General features: G+C 34.6%; 1 protein-coding gene and 1 pseudogene across 1 annotated transcript; both read left to right on the forward strand.

The window, feature by feature from the left end:
* The first annotated feature begins 6,891 nt into the window (after window positions 1-6,891).
* LOC107174473 (36.4 kDa proline-rich protein-like) lies at window positions 6,892-7,355 on the forward strand (annotated as a pseudogene).
* A 106-nt stretch (window positions 7,356-7,461) lies between these two features.
* LOC107174472 (uncharacterized) lies at window positions 7,462-8,382 on the forward strand. The gene has a single exon (XM_015525398.1). The coding sequence runs from the start codon at window positions 7,462-7,464 to the stop codon at window positions 8,380-8,382; it is 921 nt and encodes a 306-aa protein (XP_015380884.1).
* The last annotated feature ends 13,262 nt before the right edge of the window (window positions 8,383-21,644 follow it).

Consider the following 21,644-nt stretch of genomic DNA (forward strand, 5'->3'; position numbering starts at 1 on the left):
GACCGTCCTGAGTTCAAAAGTGATGTCCGTTTTGCCGTCTGATCTCTCCTTTATTGTGAAATGACTATAATGCCCCTAAAATACATAAATTACTTAATTAAAATAAAACACACGTAATTAAATCATAAGAATGTTAAAAACATAAAAGTAAGGGTTGTTAGTAAGACTTAAAATGTAAAATGATGGTTTTCTCCTTTATAAATATGCATTTTCTAACACTCAACAATGATCATTTACACTAACGGCAGAACAGTTCAAGGACGTCGCGTCTACTAATCAGCCAGTAAAGTAAATATACTATCATAAGGGAATGTTCAAAGGATAAGACCTAACTATCTTGTGCAAGGTATCGATCCAATAAACTCAATCATTAAGGTCAAAAATAGTTTTGATGTCAAAATTTAGCGGTTTTCTGTTTTACTGCCAATTTTCATTTATGTGGGGGATTGTTGGAAAAATAGCATATCAACATGCTATTTTTAGGGCACTTTTTGAGTGGGTCCCACTTAGCGAAAGTGAGAAATTTTGTGATGTTCAGGTTCTACTTTGTGAATACTTCGAAAGTGTATATTTATTTACTCAAATTGGTGCTTGGGTGAATGAGAAATTGTCTCTCAAAGTGCAGCCTTGAAGTTGAAAATTTGAAAGGACATGAGGTTTATCCCACGGGAAAAATAAGCCAATGGGTTTGTGTTTATATATAGACACTTACCCATGCATGAGCGAGAATTATAAGGATAGAGGCTCTCTCCACACGCGCGTGCGCATGGAGGGTGCAAATCCAAGACTGATTTGGTTGAACTCGTGTGCGCCCGCGCGTCCTGCGTACGCGAATGTCAGCCCAAAATCACCCAAGCTTGCATGGCACGTTTTTAATTTCCTTTTAAATTTTTTTTTAACAGTTGCACGTTTGTGAATTCAAAGGATTTGTAACAGCTTCGCAATCAATTTTGAGCTATTATACAATTCAATTTTGAAATTAATTGACTGAATTGAATTTAAACAATTCAATTGGCTGTTATAACAATTAAATGGCATATACTGAATTCGAAAATTCAATATTATGCTACTGTTACCTCCTCACATGTATATAAAAAGGCAGCTTCTCCTTCTGTTTTCACACACAAGAACAACCAGCACACAAGAGCACTCCAAAATTTCTTTCATCGTTCTGTTCTTGATCGAGCTTGTATACTGTTGTGGTTCACCGGAATTATCAGTTTGTGCTTGACGGATAATTCGTACCTGTTGTATCCTGGGGAACAGTTACTAGCTGTTAGGTCCCAGTCAGAATTAGCGGAAACAACAAACAAATAATTTGTTCTTCTTAGGGTGAGAACTACCGCAATTACTAATCTAATTAGATAAAAGTCTGATACCTTTTTATTGAAATATTCGAGTCTATTTATAGAACAAAATTAATGAAATAAAGTAGTTAAAATCAATTAAACCACTTAGCTATAATTTCGAAGTAAATAATAATCTTAAAGGAAACATGATTAAATCTGAATTCTTCATCAATACGGCTTGACGTAGTAAGCTTTCCCTTGATTTTTTGAAGAGTCCTTGAAGGAACGTGATGCCCACCTCATGCATGGCTTGTATGGTTACTTGCATGTGCCCATGCATTTTCGTTATTGGCTTGCACGGTTGCTTGCATGTGCCCATGCATATTCGTCATATTTGCTGTTGGGTTTTGCTTCTCATTTGGACTTGCGTATGCTCTTATCACTAGCAAACCTAAAGCACTACAGTAGGTGGTAAATTTGTTTTAAGGAATTTGTCATGTGCAGGCCTCGAGTTTATTTTTCTGTTTTCGGTTTTCTTTTCCCTGTTGTTTTTCAGTTGTTCATTTGTGATTTCCAGTTGTTGTTTTACGTTGTTGTTTAAATTAGCTAATGTATTAAATTGTTATCTCACTATTATTTTTCTTACATGTATAATGTATTTTTTACCTCTTATTGCTCATCAAACCGGAATTTGCTATGATATTCGATGTTATTTGATATTCGTTTTAATAAGTCATTTGTGACCAAGTTAACTGATAGTTTTTCTACCTCGCTTCTATTCACATTATTATTCTCTCTTTTCATATGTTAAGATGTAGGCTATTGTTCAAATGTTAAGATGGACATATATTCATATTAATAATTAAAATAAATTAAAGACAATTAATATTTGAATCATGTGATATACGCATTTACATTAAAAGAGATTATCGCTGCATTTCTACTAAAACTTTTCCCATAATGTGAAGAGAAAGCTACAAAAATTAAGGGTATGCACACTCATATTTAGCACAAATATAATGTGCTATGTACTTTGTTTGTAGAGCAATCCGAGCAATCCCGAGCAAGTTAATTTGCATCGGGCGGTATGGTGTGTGGAATGCTGCAGCAGTAGTAGACTAATGAAATTAGAGACAAAAAATAAAAAATAAAAAATCGCATCCATGATTTGTATACCTAAAAGAAAAGTAAGAATATCTAACAGTTGGTCACTTAGGTCATTCTTTAAAAAATAATAATAATAAGTATCCACTACATAATTGGACTTTTTCCTTGGGGTGAAAAGCAAAATTAACTCTCAAAAAAATAAAAACTAATCAATAATAATAACATAATAAAAAAAATTATTTGTACAAATAAATGTGGCATAACAATATTCTTTGAATGAAAACATAAATAAATAAATAAATAAATAAAAATTATGTGAGTTAAGTGGCATTTTTATTCAACCAATGCTGAATGCTATATTAATTTGTACCTTGTACAAGAAAATTTATAAAAGAAGCTTGCAACTCTGTCATCGCTGAAAAAGAATTATATATGTGTGCTTGAATTTAAGATGCTCATGCAATCGTTTGGAAAGAGGTTCTCCAATGGAGATATCAAAGTTGCTCACTCATGATATGTTCATGGGTCTCCCACGCTCTTTTTTTTTTTTTTTTTTTTAATGGTTTCTCTCCTATAATTTTAGATGCATTTGCTTCCTTTTTTTTTTTTTTAATATTATGGTTTTTTTTACGGTATTGAATCTTTTTCTTTTAGAGATAAGATTCATTATGTCTTTAGATTAAGATTCAATGCTCAAGTGAACTTGTTCGCATTCTAATTCTGACCTAATTTGATTTACTTTAGTTTTTTAATTTTATATTAATGAATTCTCTCGCCTTGTGGAAATTTGACCCCTTTTTCAAAAAAAAAAATGCCATAATGTTGATTTATTTCAGAGTCAAAGATTAATTTCTTCATTTTAATTTTCCTCGAAGTCAGTCACTTTGGCGTTACTCTGCCACGATATGTTTTTGACTTTCACAAGGTGGCGTCAGGGTCATGGTTAAAGAAAATATTTACAAATAATAGTGATGAAAATAGACAACGCACTCAATTTTCTCTGAATTAATAAAATAAATAAATAAAATGTCTATGAAATTCCTCCTTCCGCCGAAATTTACGAAAAAAGAAAATGGCCCATTCATTTTATTTTGTACATTTGTGCAAATTGCCACTCTAGGAAAAGTTGTTTGAGTATTGCTGAATACCTGTAAATTAAAAAAACAAAAATATCTGTGCAGAGTTTGTTACCTTTTGTGGTCTATAATAACAGAAAATTTTGAACCGCATATTTGAGAAGATTTCAGCATTCTTTCTCAATCATGGGCTTAAAACAAAGCACTACATGTTAAAAATATAATGCCTCAATTATCAAAACCGTGTTTTCTTGATTCTCTTTATCCTCCAAACTTTGAAAAGATTATCTCCTAATCTTGCTGACAGGAACCCAATGCCATGTGGTCAGTTTTGGTGACTGTATGTATGATTATTCTACAACGAAGATAAATCAAACCACAAAAATTAAACTACCTTCTTCTCCCAGCCCTAAACCACCATCTGACGAACCGAAACCTTATAGAAAGTGGCAAACTTGTGGAAAAAAGATAGAAGAAAAATGTTTTACAGCTACATTTAGGATTCTCTAAAGTTTTTAGTGATAGAAACCCAAGTGATGCGTAATTTCAATCAATTTTATGAGGATGCAAGCTTTTATTATAAAATAATTAAAAATTAGGATTCCCTCACAATCTTAAACTTCTAAACTAAATTCAAATGTGTGATAGATTGTTAATAATAAAAGTATAAAAGATCTTTTAAAGTTCAAAGTGGCTTAAATCACGAGAAAATCTAATCTCGAAAATTAGTAAATGATTCAAAAAAATATCTCATATTACCTAAAAATAGTTAGTTATTAGACTATGAAAACAAGCTTACGGCAAACCCTTAATTAAACTTCTGTGCCTTTCAATGAAAACAAGAAAAATTTGAAGTTTAAATTAGAGTTTCTAAAAATTATATTAAAAAACTATTAAAGTTTCATAGTAGTGCTAGGAAATAACTTCAAATGCTATTTTGAAATCCATAAGAGAGGAATTGGCAAAAATAGAACTGTTCTTAGAGTCTAAGAATATTAGTTGGGACGTTAATAATGTAACGTCTAACATTGAAAGTTTAAATGAAGAAATATTTGACAAAAATTAGCTTATCATCAGCATTAAAAGTGTGAATCTTAAACTAAATTAATGCACAGATAATGTTGCCTTTCAGCATTAATCACAAATGCTTTACAGTCCTCCTAATAAGATTACGAAAAAATTGGTTCTTAGTTAGCACTCCGGCCAAAGTCAGCATCCATGTCATCGGAGTCCCATCTTCCATTTCCTCATCTTCATGATCCGCCTCTTGAAACTGTATATCAGATAATCTTTCCTGACGCTGGACGCATGTTGCTTGCTGTGACTTTGATAGATTATTAAGAAGCTGAGCTCTTATTCCATCCAAATGCCTACGTTTGTTTTTATTCTTCAGTTACTTATTTGAGCCACAAAAAGTGTATTCTTAGGACCACAATAGTTCATATATTATTTCTTTATATAAATACTCTTGTTTTGGGCAGTTACAAAGTGGTAGAGGGCTACAGGCATCGGGCACGGCTTGTTTGAGGTCTCATGTTTCAATTCCTAAATGAGCCTCAGGAATTTCATCGAACACCTACCTGCTTCCGTCAAACACTAGGCCAAGCAGCATAATTCAGCTACTTTTAACTCTTATTAAGTCATTTTAAGTGCTGCTGTTAAGTGGAGAAATTTTAGAATACATTAAAGGTAATATAACTAATTAATGTATGTATGGCTAATACAACTAATTAATGTATGTATGGCATGCATAATCGAACTCAATATAATCTCAACTTGAATGGTAGTTTTTATTTTTCAAAATAAATACTTATTATTATTATTATTATTATTATTATTATTATTATTATTATTATTTACTTATTGTGTGTTTGATATAGTAACTCTGATTATATTTTAAAATTTATCCCGTTAAGGAAATTACTAAGCATCAAGCCACTAACAATCTCTACCAGCAGTATTTGAGTGAGAACGGTCCCTTATCAAAAGAAAAATCAAATGCTTGAGTAATACATAATTGAAACCAGCATAAAACTTTTTTTAAGAGGTCTATCCAGTTATTATTATTATTTTTTATTTTTTACTTTTCTTGGGACATATGGACCATGGCCTCCAGGGAATACCGGCAACTTTAAAAAATAAATTAACTTTTGACTGGTTGTAATACCCAACGTACTAGAAAACAACAATACGAATCGCACATTTACAAGTGTAAAATCGCAGGGGATCATGTGAAAATGTCATGTGAAATTAACGTGCATGTTACAAATTGTATCCATCAATTTTTGTTTTCGAATCTTCCTGTGGAAATGTCAACACATATTCTTTCGCGCAAATCTCGCTTTGCTCTTCTTTAAGAGGGAAAAGATATGAAGAAATAAACACATATACGGTACAGCTAGATTTAAATTTTTAATATTCTCAAACTGCATGCATTGAGTTTTACTATTGGCAGAAGCATTACTTTTCAGATACGAACGAGTTCAACAATTATATTAAAATGCAATATATGTGTTATGTCTCTGCCCATTTTTTCTATTTATGCGTTGTTTATGTATGTATGGTGTACAACGTGGATTCACAAACTTTAAAAAAATATATTAAATATGAAATTAATATTCTACCACGTTTCTTTCATGGCTATTTAAATAGAGGTTAAGTTAAAGAGAAGATATATTTTTTATCATTCTGCCATTTGAAGTAAGACCAAAAAGTCATGAACTATTGAGTATAAAACAAAAACAGACTACCAGTGAACAGTTTAGGCTATAATTTCTATGTTTAATTAGAAACTGTAATTATTCATTGGAAATTATCGAACTCAAAAAGGGGGGGGGGGGGGGGGGGGAAAAAGTGTCGGAGCACACGGCTAGCCTTCATAATATCACAGCTAATGTTCATGAAAAATTGATAGTACAGGTGTCCTCGCTCGTTCTTTGAAATTCTAATGCAGAGCTTTCCAAGTCATGAAATTAATTCTGCGAAAAGATAATTTAATTTGATAAGATAATCCTCAAATGATCTCGTTGATGGTGAACCCTTACCCACATGCATACAAAGTATCTATGTCTTAGCTATAGCAAAGGGTGAATTTAATTATTAATAACATCTTAATACTATAATCAATCGACTATTGATCTTCTTAGTATCATAATCAATAGCGTGAAAGGAAAAAAGAAAAGAAAAGAAAGAAAACTCATGAAGGAGAAAAAGGGTAAATGTCTGTCTATCTGTCCAATTTTTGAAGTTGGCTTGGGTTGTCCTTTAAGTACCAGAGTCAATGAAGCAACAAAAACTAATGAAAAATTAAAATGACCAAAAATTCATAACTCTATCTATAAAAAGGCATTCATTCGATAGTGAATGCACTCCAAATCCTAGCTAGCTAGCTCATTAGAGAGTATTGAAATTATTTCATGATGGGTAAATTCGCCAGTTTCTTGATTGTCCTCTTGAACTAGGGCACTTTGCTCTTTTCTCTAGCTTGTGACTGCTACAACCCAACTCCTCCTTCACAAGTTTCAAAACCACCACCCCCACCACCAACTGTGAAACCCACTCCTGCTCCTCCAGTTGTAAAACCGCCGCCACCACCAGCACCACCAACAGAACTACAAACTGGTCCAATTGATGCTCTCAAGCTTGGTGCATGCGTCGATGTTCCTGGTGGTTTAATTCACATTGGTCTTGGCCACAACGCTAAGGAGAAATGCTGCCCATTGCTTCAAGGGCTAGCAGACTTGGATGCTGCAATATGTCTTTGCACTGCCATTAGAGTTAATGCTCTGAAGCTCATCAATCTTCTCGTACCCATCTCTTTACAAGTACTTGTGTCAACGACTGTGGCAAATATCCGCCAGCAGGATTTGAGTGTCCTGCCTAACAATTGGTGACGGCCCATGCATTCAATTTGGGTGAAAGTATACGGTTCTAATTGACGATATTAATAATTGTATGTTACTTGAGAAACTCATTTGCTCTCTACTAAAATGGAGCACTGCATAAGTAAGGAACCGCCACCACCACTGGCGCAGGAACGTTCAACTAAAAAGGCAAGATTTAGGAGTCACGGGAATGAAGATGAGGATCCACTTTCGCTGTCTTTTAAAGATAAGTTAATGGAAGATCAGAATGATGGGGAAGAGGAGCTTTTGGGTAGAGAAGAAGAATTGGAATTTGATCCTGAAGACGTTGTTATTAGTGAAAGGGGAAGCATCCCATCCATTTCCTTCTCAGAAAAGATCCAAGCACAGCTTAGGAAACCATGGAGAAACACGGTTGTTGTCAAACTTCTCGGGAGAACTCTTGGCTATCGGGCACTCTGCAACAAGTTAAATGAGGTTTGGAAAACGACCCAAGGTTTCTCTGTTATTGACCTGGAGAATGATTTCTTCCTGGTTAAGTTCAAAACAGAAGGGGACGCCCATTATGCTCTAACACAAGGTCCTTGGACCATTCTCGGTCATTATCTCACTGTGCAACAATGGAACCCTCACTTCGATGATTCCAGTGAAGATATTGAAAACATTGTTGCTTGGATCCGATTACCGGGAATGTCTCTACACTATTATCATAAAAGGGTTCTTCGCATGCTCGGGAATGTCGTTGGAAAAGTGATTCGAATTGATTACAATACCGAATCAATAACAAGAGGGAAGTTTGCACGTATTGCGGTTGAGGTTTCCCTTAAGAAACCTCTTTGTTCACAGTTTTTTCTCGATGGCAAAATGCAAAAAGTGGAATATGAGAATTTACCTGTTATTTGTTTTAATTGTGGGATTTATGGTCATAGGAATGAAAATTGTCATCAGCCCAACACAATGACAAGACAAACAGAGAGATCAGAAAATAATAAGGATGGGAACAGTCACAGTAGTGGTGGTGGTGATCAATCATCGTCCTCTAGTTAGAATACAAAATGATCTGTAGAGTTTGTTTGGTTACTTAGAAAAACAGAGAGAAAATTTTGACTGAGAGAAAATGCAAAGCTTTTTTAACAACTTTATTAATTGCATCACAATACAATTTATATCAGTGTGAGCATCTTCACAAGATTACTAAAAACACAAAACTCGTGAGCTCAGATTCTTATCCACATAACAAACTTTTGGAGGGAAGCTAATAAGCTCTTAACTAACTGCAAAACTAACTTCCAGCGTGGCTTGATGACTCAGCAGATGACTCAGCATATTTATTCTTAACATGCCCCCGTAAGCTCAAGGTCGTGGACAGACATTGAGCTTAGTTCGCATATAGGCAAAATGATCAAAACTCAGAGGTTTTGTAAGTACATCAGCTAGCTGATCAGAACTGGACACATGCTCAATGAAGAGTTCTTTATTAGCAATATGTTCCCTGACAAAATGTAAATCCAGTTCTATATGTTTAGTTCTGGAATGATACTTAGGATTGCTAGCCAAAGCTTCTGCACTGCTGTTGTCACAAAAAAGAACAGGAGGTTTTTGTAGAGATACTTTGAGCTCTTTCAACAGATATGTAATCCACAAAACTTCAGATGTAGCTAAGGCTAGTGCTCTATACTCAGATTCAGCAGATGACCTGGAAACAATGTTTTGTTTCTTAGATGACCAAGACACAAGATTGGATCCAAGATACACACAATACCCTCCAACAGATCTTCTATCATCTGGATCAGACCCCCAATCTGCATCAGAATATGCTGTAAGACTTGGAGCACCTGACTTGAAGAATTGAAGACCAAAATGTGCTGTACTCTGCAAATACCGTAACACCCTCTTGCAAGCTTGCCAATGCAAGGTAGTTGGGGCTGCTAAAAACTGACTTAGTTTGTTTACTGTGAATGCAATATCTGGTCTGGTCAATGTCAGATATTGCAGAGAACTAATGATGCTTCTGTAAAGTGAAGAATTTTCAAATGTACAACCTTTGTCCTTCTGTAATTTTTCACCAACACTGATAGGTGTATTATAGCCTTTACTTCCAAGCATATGAGCTTTTCTTAAGATATCACCAACATATTTAGTCTGAGATAGATGCAACCCTTCAGCAGATGGAGTCACTTCTACCCCAAGAAAGTAATTAAAATCTCCTAAATCTTTAAGTGCAAATTCTGAGCTAAGTTGACTGATAACCTCTGTAATGTAAACATTGCTGGAGCCTGTTATCAGGATATCATCTACATAGACAAGGATGATTAGAACATCGCTTCCAGTATGCTTGAAAAACAATGAGGTATCTAACTTGGAAGACCTGAAACCCCACTGAACTAAAGACCCTTTCAACCTATCATACCAGGCACTGGGAGCCTGCTTAAGACCATAAAGAGCTTTCTGTAATCTGCAGACATGATTGGGAAACTGGGAATTGATAAAGCCTTCTGGCTGAGGCATAAACACATCTTCAGTAAGCATGCCATTAAGAAAGGCATTGTTAACATCTAATTGCTGAATTGGCCAACAATGCATGACTGCTAAGCTGAGAACAATACGAACAGTACAGGGTTTAACAACTGGACTAAAGGTTTCAAAGAAATCCACGCCATAGGTTTGATGAAACCCTTTTGCAACCAACCGAGCCTTATACTTGGAAATGCTGCCATCTGGGTTGTACTTGACCCGAAAAACCCACTTATTACTAACAAGTTTTGTAGCTGTTTCAGCTGGAACTAATGTCCAGGTGCCATTTTTCTGCAAGGCATTATACTCATCTTGCATAGCCAACTTCCACTTTGTATCAACTAAAGCTGCTTTAGTATTCACTGGTTCAAGATCTTGGGTAGCTGTAAGGTAGGTCTTTGGTTTAAAAATACCAGATTTGGCTCGAGTAACCATTTGATGAGTAGGAATGACAGGATGAGGTGATGATTGTAAGTCAACAGAAGTATTGGATAAAGGATTATGTGGTGATGAGGAGATAGAGGAATCTGAGATTGGAGAGTGACAAGGGGAGTATGCATTTTGTTGAGGCTGTTGAGGTGAATGTGAAGTTGGTAACACTGCTGAAGCAGGAGATAGTACAAATGACTGATGCAAGCCACTGTCATTGAGGATACAAATAGATGGAGAGTATGATGACAGAGAATTAGAAGAAGACTCAGATGAGGAAAACAACTCTGAAAAGGGAAAGTCAGACTCATTAAAAACAATATGAGCTGCAACATAGATTTTGCCTGAAGTTGTTAGACATCTATACCCTTTGTGAAAATGACTGTATCCTAAGAATAAGCATTTCTGTGAATGAAAGTCAAGCTTGTGATCATTGTAAGGTCTGAGAAAAGGGTAGCAGGCACAGCCAAAAACTTTGAGAAGTTGATAATTTGGTGGCTGGTTATGCAGTTTTTGATAAGGAGAGATGTTGTTAAGTGTAGTGGTAGGCATTCTGTTGATGAAATAAAAGGCTGTATGAAAAGCCTCCCACCAGAAAGAAATAGGCATTTTTGCTTGAGCAAGGAGTGTTAATCCAGTTTCAACTAAGTGTCTATGCTTCCTCTCAACAACACCATTTTGGTGATGTGTATAGGGACAACTAAATCTAGTTTGGATACCTTCTTGTTGAAGAAAGGATTGAAAGACTTTGAATTCCCCTCCCATATCAGATTGCAAGGTTCTAATAGACAGATTAAATTGTTTTTCAACTAAGCTCTTAAAGTTTTTGAAAGTAGTAAGAGCATCTGACTTTAAGACTAAGGGGAAGATCCAACAATATCAGGTGAAATCATCAACAAAAGAAATATAATATCGATAACCATCCAATGATAAAACTGGTGCTGGTCCCTATAAATCTGTGTGTATCAATTCTAAAGGGTATTTTGTTTTGATTTCAGTAGCTGGAAAATGCAATTGATGTAACTTTCCAAGTTGACAGGCATCACAGAAATGAAAATTTGATTTGCTCACATGGGCTGACAGTAAACAATTGTTTCTGAGAATAGTTTGTATAACATGTTTACTTGGATGACCAAGTTTGTTATGCAATACATTTGCTGACATAGAACTTGAAGTTTGAAAACTTACAGGAGATGTAGACTCAAAACAGAAGTCATTATTTGAATGTTGAACAGAATTAACTACATTATTGCAAGAAAGGATCGACATCATAGAATTAGGATAAGACACTTGCAGAAAAGAAGAAGAATGAGAGATAGATTCCTCTTTTGACAGTAACTTGTACAGACCATCCTTAGCAATCCCCTGAGCCAATAGAGTGCCCTTCACCTTGTCCTTTAGAAAGCAAACATCAGAGAAAAATTCAATGGTTATATCATTATCAGTAAGAAGTTTGGAAATACTAATGAGGTTCTTGGTGATTTGAGGAACACACAAAACATTCTGTAGTTGTAAATATGTGCCAAAAGAAGTGTGAAGTTGTGTATAGCCTATGTGAGTAATTTGAAGACCTTGGCCATTACCAACAGTTAGTAAATTTGAGCCAAAATAGATCTTACCATCACTCAGATTTTGAACTGTGTTGGTTAAGTGATGAGTTGCACCACTATCCAGAAACCATCCCTGATCAGCAGTTCCCTCAGATGTTGTTATGAAGGCTGCTCTTGGTCCTTGATGCTGATTAGAGAAGTGATTTGGAGTTAAAGCTGGAAAATTTGGAGTAAAATTTCTGTTGAACCTGTCTCTGCAATCAGCTGCTGTGTGATTAAACCTGAAGCATATCTGACAAGCAATACCAGTTCCCTGAACAAAATTCTTTCCAGCACCTCCTGAGTTGAAACCACCTTTGCCATAATTGTTATTGAAGCCACCAGGACTAGGAAATCCATTGTTAAATCCACCAGCAACACCTCTGAAATTGCTATTATTCCAGTTCCCTCTTCTTGGATTGAAACCTTGATAGCCACCTCTTCCATTACCACCAAAGCCACCTCTTCCACCAGAGTTATTATTCCAATTATTATTCCAGTTATTTCCTCCAGCCTTCCAGTTGTTTTGATTATTATTATTACCTTTCTTTGAAAAATTTCCAGCCTGAGCTACATTTGCTGCATAATTGTTCTTGGTTTCCTTACTGTCATGAAGCTTATTATTCTCAAGTCTAGCCTCATGTGTGAGAAGCATAGCATAAGCCTCACTAAGATCCATTTTCAACATGTTTGCCTCAATATAGACTACTACAGGATAATATGACTGATCTAAACCAGTAATAAGGTGAGTAATGATATCCAAGTCATTCACAGGACTACCAGCTAAAGCAAGACCATCTGTGACTGATTTAAGCTTTGTAAAGTACTCAGACGTAGTTAATGATCCTTTTCGCAGGTTACTTAAAAGCATTTTCAGATGAACCTTCTTAGCCATAGATTCAGATCCAAATTGTTTTTCAAGATTTTTCCACAACTCAAAAGAAGTCTTAGAGCTTACCACAAGACTGAGAATGTCTACATTCATAGATGACAGAATCCAGCTGAGCAGGAGTTGATCTTGACGTCTCCAAGCTGCATACTCTGGACTCTCTTGACCTTCGATGCTAGAAGAAGAAGAACCTTCAGATCTAGCCTCTGGAGAAAGAAATTGACTAGGACAGATCCTTGATCCATCAATATAGCCTTCAAGACCATTGCCACGAATTGAAGAAAGTACTTGCTGTTTCCAGATCGTATAGTTTGCACGATCAAGCTTAATTGGATTTGTAAAGGTGAAAGAAGTTATGGAAGTGTTGCTTGATTGTTGATTAGAACCGATTAAGGCCATTGGATTCAAGCTCTGATACCAAGTTAGAATACAAAATGATCTGTAGAGTTTGTTTGGTTACTTAGAAAAACAGAGAGAAAATTTTGACTGAGAGAAAATGCAAAGCTTTTTTAACAACTTTATTAATTGCATCACAATACAATTTATATCAGTGTGAGCATCTTCACAAGATTACTAAAAGCACAAAACTCGTGAGCTCAGATTCTTATCCACATAACAAACTTTTGGAGGGAAGCTAATAAGCTCTTAACTAACTGCAAAACTAACTTCCAGCGTGGCTTGATGACTCAGCAGATGACTCAGCATATTTATTCTTAACACCTCTACAATTACTCCGGCAAGCCCTTCATTTGGGCCTTGGATGATTGTCAGCCGAAAAGGAAGGGGAAGAGTCAACAATGGAGGTGGCTAGAATAATTTTTCCACTCGTCATCGAGATGCCAAATTTGAAGGGGGATCACGGTTTGAAGTGCTCGAAAAGGGTAATGATGAAGATAGAATTTTTTCCCACCCTAGAGGCTACAATGGGCCTATAACCGCGAAGGATCGGCCAGCTTTCCATTTTAAAATAAAAACCAAAAAGAATCCCAAGAAACCTACTACCACAAATAGCCATACAAATGTCAACTCTCCAGCTATGCAAAGTTTAAGTGACAAAAAAGCCAAACACCCATGTTTGAAAGAGAACCTTGTTACCTCACCAACTCACATGCATGTAGAAACAGTGTCATGTTCACAGTAAAAAATCCTTGTAACTTCAACCAACCTACCTATCCCCACCATTGTTCCCACTAGCTTGGACCCAGTAAAACACACTGCAATAAATTTTGTTTCTCGACAAGATTTTCATTCGAATTCTAAGGGGGTCAGTTTAGTTCCATCTTTACCAAATTTAGAGCTTGCTGATCCTAATATACTTATTGAAAATCGAGACAAACCCCCTGATGAGGATTTGGTAATAGATGCCAATGATGAAGATGACCCGGATAATGAGAGCTTTAAGGGTGAAGGTGAGGGAAGTGACTCAGAATCGGATGATAGCGGAACCTCTTTGGAAGATGAGGACAACATGGAATCAGAATGAAGTTCGGTTTGAACGGTTTTCTCCTATTATTCTCTTTATTTTAATGAATTTATCTATCCTTTTTTGGAATTGCCAAGGGGTGGCTTCACCGGGCTTTAGAAGAGCTTTTATCATAATGAATAAAATTTATAACCCTAATATTGTTGCGATTTTGGAACCTAAAATCAGTGGAGTTAAAGCTGATAACTTTATTAAACGTAGTGGTTTTGAGTCATCGCATCAAGTGGAAGCTGAAGGTTTTGCCGGGGGTATTTGGATTTTATGGAAAGAAGAATTCATGATGGAGTTTGTTTTTAATCACAAGCAGTACATTCATTTTAAAGTCACAGATTTTTCTGGTAATTGGTCGTGGGTCACTGCTGTTTATGCTAGCCCCAACCCAAATTTGAGGAGGGAGCTATGGAGCAATCTTGACCTGGTAGCTAATTCAGTTACAGGACCATGGCTACTAGGGGGAGACTTCAACTCAATCCTACATGTTTCAGAGAAAAAAGGAGGTTCAAAAAAAGGCAATGGTGTTTGTAGACTGTTTAACAAATGGTTTCATGATAATCAGCTTATGGATCTACATTTTAAAGGGCCTTGTTTCACTTAGTCGAGGGGATCTCTCTTTAAAAGATTAGACCGAGCCATATGCAATGACCAGTGGAATGTGTCTTTTATGGAAGCTTCAGTTTTACATCTTCCAAAAATTCATTCTGATCACCATCCGATTCTTGTCAGATTTGGCTGTAGTTTGAAGAAAATGAATGTTATTAGGCCATTTCGTTTCTTGGCAGCTTGGTTGACGGACCAGTCTTTCCAATCTCTAGTGGCTAAGGAATGGTGCAACTTTAAGGGATATATTCGGGCTGCTCATGACTTTGTGGATAAAGTTAGTGTGTGGAATAAAGAGAATTTTAGGAATATTTTTAAAAGGAAAATACGTTTATTGGCAAGATTAAATGGTATTCAACATGCTCTGGAGAAATTTGATTCAAACCGGCTTCTTGAGCTTGAGTCCAATTTGAAGATGGAACTTGAAACCATACTATCCTAGGAGTTATTGTGGTACCAAAAGTCAAGGAGAGAATGGATTTCATGTGGGGATAGAAACACTGTTTTTTTTCACAGAAAAACAATAACGAGAAGAAGGAGAAACCGAGTGGATGCAATCCAGAGCAGCGAGGGTACGTGGACTTATAATAAAGAAGAGATCAAGTCCCATTTCATTGATTTTTTCTCTAAACTTTTTTCTTGTAATGATGAGGTGAGTTTTAATTTCCCGATTACTAATGCTTTTCCAAGAATTGATGAGTACAGTTTAGCTGATCTTAGCAGAATTGTTCTTAACGAGGAAATTAAAGCTACAGTTTTCGAAATGAACCCTCTAAAAGCTTATGGAATTGATGGCCTTCATGCTCTCTTCTACCAGTCGCAATGGGATGTGGTGGGCTCATTAGTTTATGAACTTGTGAGCAATATTTTTAAAGGCAATCCCCTCCCTCCAGAGCTTAATAAGACCCTTATTTGTCCTTATCCCAAAAACAAACAACCCCACCAACTTGAGGATGTTCCGTCCCATTAGCCTATGTCCAGTGATGTATAAAACTGTTACAAAAATTTTGGCAAATAGGTTAAAGGGAATTCTACCGGAGTTGATCGGACCAACCCAGACAAGCTTTGTTCCTGGAAGACAAATTACAGAGAATATTGTGATGGCGCAAGAAATTATCCACACCATGAGAAACAAAAGAGGAAAAATCGGGCAGATGGCTGTCAAAGTGGACCTTGAAAAAGCTTATGATCGGCTTAGGTGGGACTTCATTCATGATACTCTTAAGGATGTTGGACTGCCTAAAGAGTTTATTCGGATTACAATGGAGTGCATTACTACGGCTAGAATGCAAATTTTATGGGGAGGGGAGATCACTGAAGAATTCACTCCCTCTAGGGGAATCCGACAGGGTGACCCTCTTTCTCCTTATATTTTTGTTCTATGTATCGAGCGCCTTAGTCATGCAATTAATTTGGCAGTAAGAAATGGAAGTTGGTGTCCTATACGTCTCTCGAGAAATGGTGTTCCTCTTACTCACCTCATTTTTACGGACGACCTACTTCTTCTCGCTGAGGCTTCTTGCAACCAAGCCCATATGATCAATAATGTGCTGAATATTTTTTGTAGTTGTTCGGGAGAGTTGATTAGCAAACAGAAGACTCGGGTTTATTTCTCAAAGAATGTTACTGCAGAAAAGGCAAGGAAAATCATTGATTCATTGGGATTTGCCGCTACAGATAATCTTGGCAAATATCTTGGAATGCCTTTACTTCACAACAGAGTGACAAAAGCCACTTATCAAGAAATTGTGGATAATGTTGATAAAAAATTGTCTGGATGGAATGCAATGCATCTCTCCCTTGCTGGGAGAATTACTTTAGCTCAATCAGTAATTCAGGCGATCCACATTTTTGCCATGCAAACAACAAGGATCCCTCATGGAATTTTGTATAAAATTGATCGGATTTCTCGAAGATTTATTTGGGGGAGCAAGAATGGAAGCCGTAAACTCAGTTTGATTAATTGGGAAATGATCTATTCTCTAAAAGCTGAAGGTGGTCTAGGTTTTAAAAATCTTACAAACATGAACAATGCTCTCCTCATGAAAATTGGATGGAATGTGCTAACCTCTACTCACAGTCACTGGATTCGAGTTTTGAGATCAAAATATGGGCTTGATTCAGATTTTATTCCCTCCAAGCTTGAGAATAAATGTAGCTCTTATCTCTGGAAAGGCATAAGCAGAATATGGGAGTATGTGTTGCAGGGCACGAGATGGTCGATTGGAAAAGGGAATAAGGTAAATTTTTGGCATCAAAGTTGGGTTTCGGAAGAGCTTCTCATTGCTAATCATACTATAACTCAACTACCGGATGAATTAAAGAATAAATGTGTGGCGGATTTTGTGGATATTGAGGGAAATTGGAATTGGAGCATGTTTGGTCATTTTCTTCCCAATCAGATTCTTCTCCAGATTGCAGCAATCAAACCACCTTCGGATGACAACAACGAGGATCAACCTTTTTGGGCTCACTCAAAATCAAGCAAGTTCACATCTAAGTCAGCTTATATCTCCCTTAATAATCCAATCTCCAATAATGATGCCCATATATGGAAATTGATTTGGCATTGGAAAGGACCTCAGAGGATTCGCATTTTCTTATGGTTGGAAATGCACGGAAGAATTAAAACAAAAGAGGAGTTATTTAAGAGGCACATCCAAATTTCTATGGATTGTGAATATTGTGGACAAGAAAAAAAAGATGTAATCCATGCTCTTCGTGATTGTGTTGTGGCAAAAAGAATTTGGAATCATTTGGTTCTAGGTATGTTCAAGCAATCCTTTTTCTCTCTTGATCTTCGTGACTGGTTATGCTTCAACTTGGGCAAGGCTGGTATCAATAAGGTTGTGGATGAATGGGCCTGCTTATTTGGCGTTGCTGTTTGGAAAATTTGGTTCTGGCGCAACCAATTTATCTTTATACACAATGCCCCTTGCTGCACTCAGATGGTCACGGAAATTAGATTGTGGGTTCATGATATCCATTTTGCAAGAGCAGGTCTCAATGTTGTTCGCACCAGTAAAATCATCAAAGAAATTGGCTGGCAAGCTCCCTCGGAATCCTTTTTTCAAATTGAATACAGATGGTTCTCGATTAAAAAATGGTTTGGCAAGTGCTGGAGGATTGGTGAGGGACTGTTCTGGCAAGTGGCAGTTTGAATTTGGCATGAACATTGGTCTCTGTTCTGTGACTTCTGCTGAATTATGGGGTTTGTTTCAAGGTCTTCATCTTGCGTGGGATCGGGGTATCCGGTACTTGGTGGCAGAGGTGGACAGCCAATGTATCTTTCAACTTATCTCTTCCACAAGAACATAGCCTAATGCACATCTTTCACTTATCAATGCCATCAAGGAGTTGATGAATAGAGATTGGCAAATTACAATAAAGCATATATATTGGGAAGCTAATTTTGCTACTGATTTCATGGCCAAGTTGGCAGGATCTTTACCTCTCAGTTTTCATGATTTTGATAACCCATCAAAGGGTATTGGATATTGGTTACGTAATGATATGTATGGGAATACTATTCCCCGCTCTGTTTTGTCCTAATCTTTATTAGGCTCCATTGTATCAAAAAAAATAATTGTATGTTACTTGCTAGTTAAGTGAAAGGTTCAAGTTAGTAGTACTTGAAGGCACAAGCACGTAAACACATGTCTTAAATTCTTATTCAACGGTGATATCTTATTATTTGTGAAACTAATATTGTATATTGTAAAATCCGAAAAAGGAAAAAAAATTGTATGCTGAGTGAAAAAGTATTATCTATTGATAACTTGTTTGGCATTTTGTGTATGGAGAGTGGCACTAATTTAGTTCCTCTTCAATTTTGATTTTTCCACTTTAGCTTTTAATAGATTATTAATGATGTTTAAACATTTATTAACCAAATACAATTTTGAAGGGTAAAAGGTTGCATTTTAACAAATATATTAACTAGTTTTAATTTACAGAAGTTTCGGCTAATTAATTTGCATATGAAAATCGTTCATTTATTCTTGAGAAGTGTAATTTTCTACCGTTGTTTTTAACACCAAAATGAAACGAGGTATTAAAAATCTAATTATTAAGGACTAATGTGGTAAAAATAAAGTTTAGCATAGATGAAAAATATCACTTCTTTTGTTTATAAGTTGACGTTTCTCCTCTCTCTTTAATTATATATATACAGAATCAATTTTTTTGTGGTAACATCTGAAGCCTTATTTGACATGAATCATTTCATATCCGACATTAAAATGTAAGTATGTAACATAAAAGAATATTTTTTTAGTTCTTATAGCCTTTATATGAATCTAATGTGATGTATATCTCATAAGGGAGGAATAATTTTGCATATTAGCAAGTTACTATTATTCTTTAACAGTAAATTTTAAACGTTAAAATTTTTAAGTTAGAAACGTAATGGGTAATTTAAAAATTAAAAAAATAAATGGTAAAAGTGAGAAATTAAAAAATTAATTGCGTTTAAGGATTTTATTCAAAATTTCTTATGAATATTATCAGTTAAATCAAATATATTCATTTTCCGGATTGTAGAAAATACAGTATATGTACAACATCTGTTATACATTTATTAAAATTTACTTAACGACTATAATATAAGAAGCGAAGTAGTTGTGGCAATATAATTATATATCTATCATTAATGTATTAATATAAGAAAGAAAGTATTTTGAATGAATTGCAAGTTTATTAACAAAAGTACAAAACGATAATGTGTATAGTATAAGTGAAACAAGAAACAAAGGAAGGGAAGCCTCTAGTAAAAGCATCATCCTAAAGTTATCATGTCACACTTAAATTAAACTAATTACAATAATACTATGTTTACTAAGTTTAGATATTTAGTTGGGATACTCACTGATGTGTCACCAATAATTTAATATCATATGTATGATATTAATTGATTTTATTATTAATTATTAACAAATTATTTTACAATCTACTTAACGGATGATGTGCAACGCCATTAGGGGCTCATTTAGGATTACTTTTGCGATGCTCAAAAGTGATTGAAAAGGTAAAAGATAATTTTAATGTATGATAGATTTTTCTAAAATTACTTTTGGCAAAAAGATGGGACTATTTGAACCTGTAAAAATACTCTTTAAACCCAATTTCAAATAAATAAATAAATATATATATATATATATATTATAACAAAACCCTTTTATTAAATTACTATAAAAGACATGATATTTATGCACATTTATCATGAATAAAAAAATATCTTTTAAATCTAAAAAAGATTAGCAGCTCATATAAACATATACGTTAGAATTTAATTAATGGAAATCAACCTACTTTATCATGCAATCATTCATATTTCAAAGAGAGACCCAAAAAAAAAAATTCAGAATCCCAAATGAAGAGAATTTTATGTTTAAAAAATAATAATTTGATCTTAGAGACAATCGTGGGAAGTAAAACATTTGTTTTAAAAAAAAAATCGACTTTAAATTTAAAAACCAAAGATCAATTGTGGAACTTTTCTTCATTAATAAAATATTTCTTACTTTCTAAAGTGTAAGTGGTTGTCGTTATTAAGATTTCATCGGATAATTTTGGTAAGATTGGAATTTGTGAAAAGAAAATGAAGAAAGATTAAATTTGGTATTTCTGAAAAAAGATTTTATTGTTGTTAATAGAGAAGAAGAAAAAGATGGCAGTGTAAATGGGCATTTATAAAGCATTATTAAAACGAAAAAAAATGATTTTTAATTAAGGCTAATTTAAGGATTATAGGAGATTTATAGAGTTAAAATTTAAATGAATTATTTTTTTGTCATGGGTGCATAGAGTAAACATGTTTAGAGAGAAATTTGTTGGGTTCATATAGTCTCATCCTTGACAAAATTAGCCAATTTTGATTTTGAGAATAACTTTTATACTAGAATTTTAAAGTACGGAAAAATTTGGAAAAATACATAAACTGTGTGGTTTCATCACTTTAAGTTTTAAATTTTTAAAACCTTAGGGTTTTAAAGTTTTCCTAAACTTTTCCTGCATTTTAAGATCTCGGATAAAAAAATTATTATATATATATCTTTATTATTTAGGAAATAAAATCATTAACCATAAAGAAATTATTATTATTATTATTACTAATTGTATTGATATAATAAAATAAAAATATAAAATATTTATTTTAGTTATCAATTTTATTTGTACACAATAAAAAAATATTTCATATGCAAGTTTATAAATGTTTAAATATATTTTATTGAACATAATGTCCAATTCAATTATTTACATTTTTACATTAGTTTAACAGTAGCATGTACCAAATACATAAAATTACTTTTAAAACTCACAATATTTTTAAAAATAAAATTTATCAAACATTTAATTAATTATCTTCATAACTGATTATTTCTACATCACAGTTAACATTAATTATTTAAAATGTGTAATATTATGAAATTAGCCCTAAGTATCACTGTGGAATATTCAAAGTGTGCAACTATATCATCACTCAACTAATTAATGATTAGGTGAAACACAGTTTTTATCAACTTTTTGTAAAGAAAAATACTTGGTGTAGAGAAACACGAGAGAAAGACGAAAGAAACAATGAAATAATGGGTAGAGAGAGAGTGAGTGGGTAGAGAGAGAAAAAGTAAAATTCTCTCGTCTTTTTCTCGTGCTTCTCTCTCTCTAGCACTACTCTTTTGTAATTTCGAAGCTTCTCATGCTAAGAGAATTTTCTTAGAATCTTAACATGAATAGAGTTTTCATGTGAAAATCATTGGTTGATTTATTATTAATAAGTCAACTAAGCTTGCATAAATCTCGCTTGTCC

This window comes from Citrus sinensis, chromosome 6, assembly GCF_022201045.2.
Source record: "Citrus sinensis cultivar Valencia sweet orange chromosome 6, DVS_A1.0, whole genome shotgun sequence".
In the NCBI taxonomy this organism is placed as follows: domain Eukaryota; kingdom Viridiplantae; phylum Streptophyta; class Magnoliopsida; order Sapindales; family Rutaceae; genus Citrus; species Citrus sinensis.

What these genes read in the sequence shown, in the direction of transcription:
- LOC107174472 (XM_015525398.1), top strand. Translation starts at nt 7,462, where the DNA reads ATGGAGCACTGCATAAGTAAGGAACCGCCACCACCACTGGCGCAGGAA.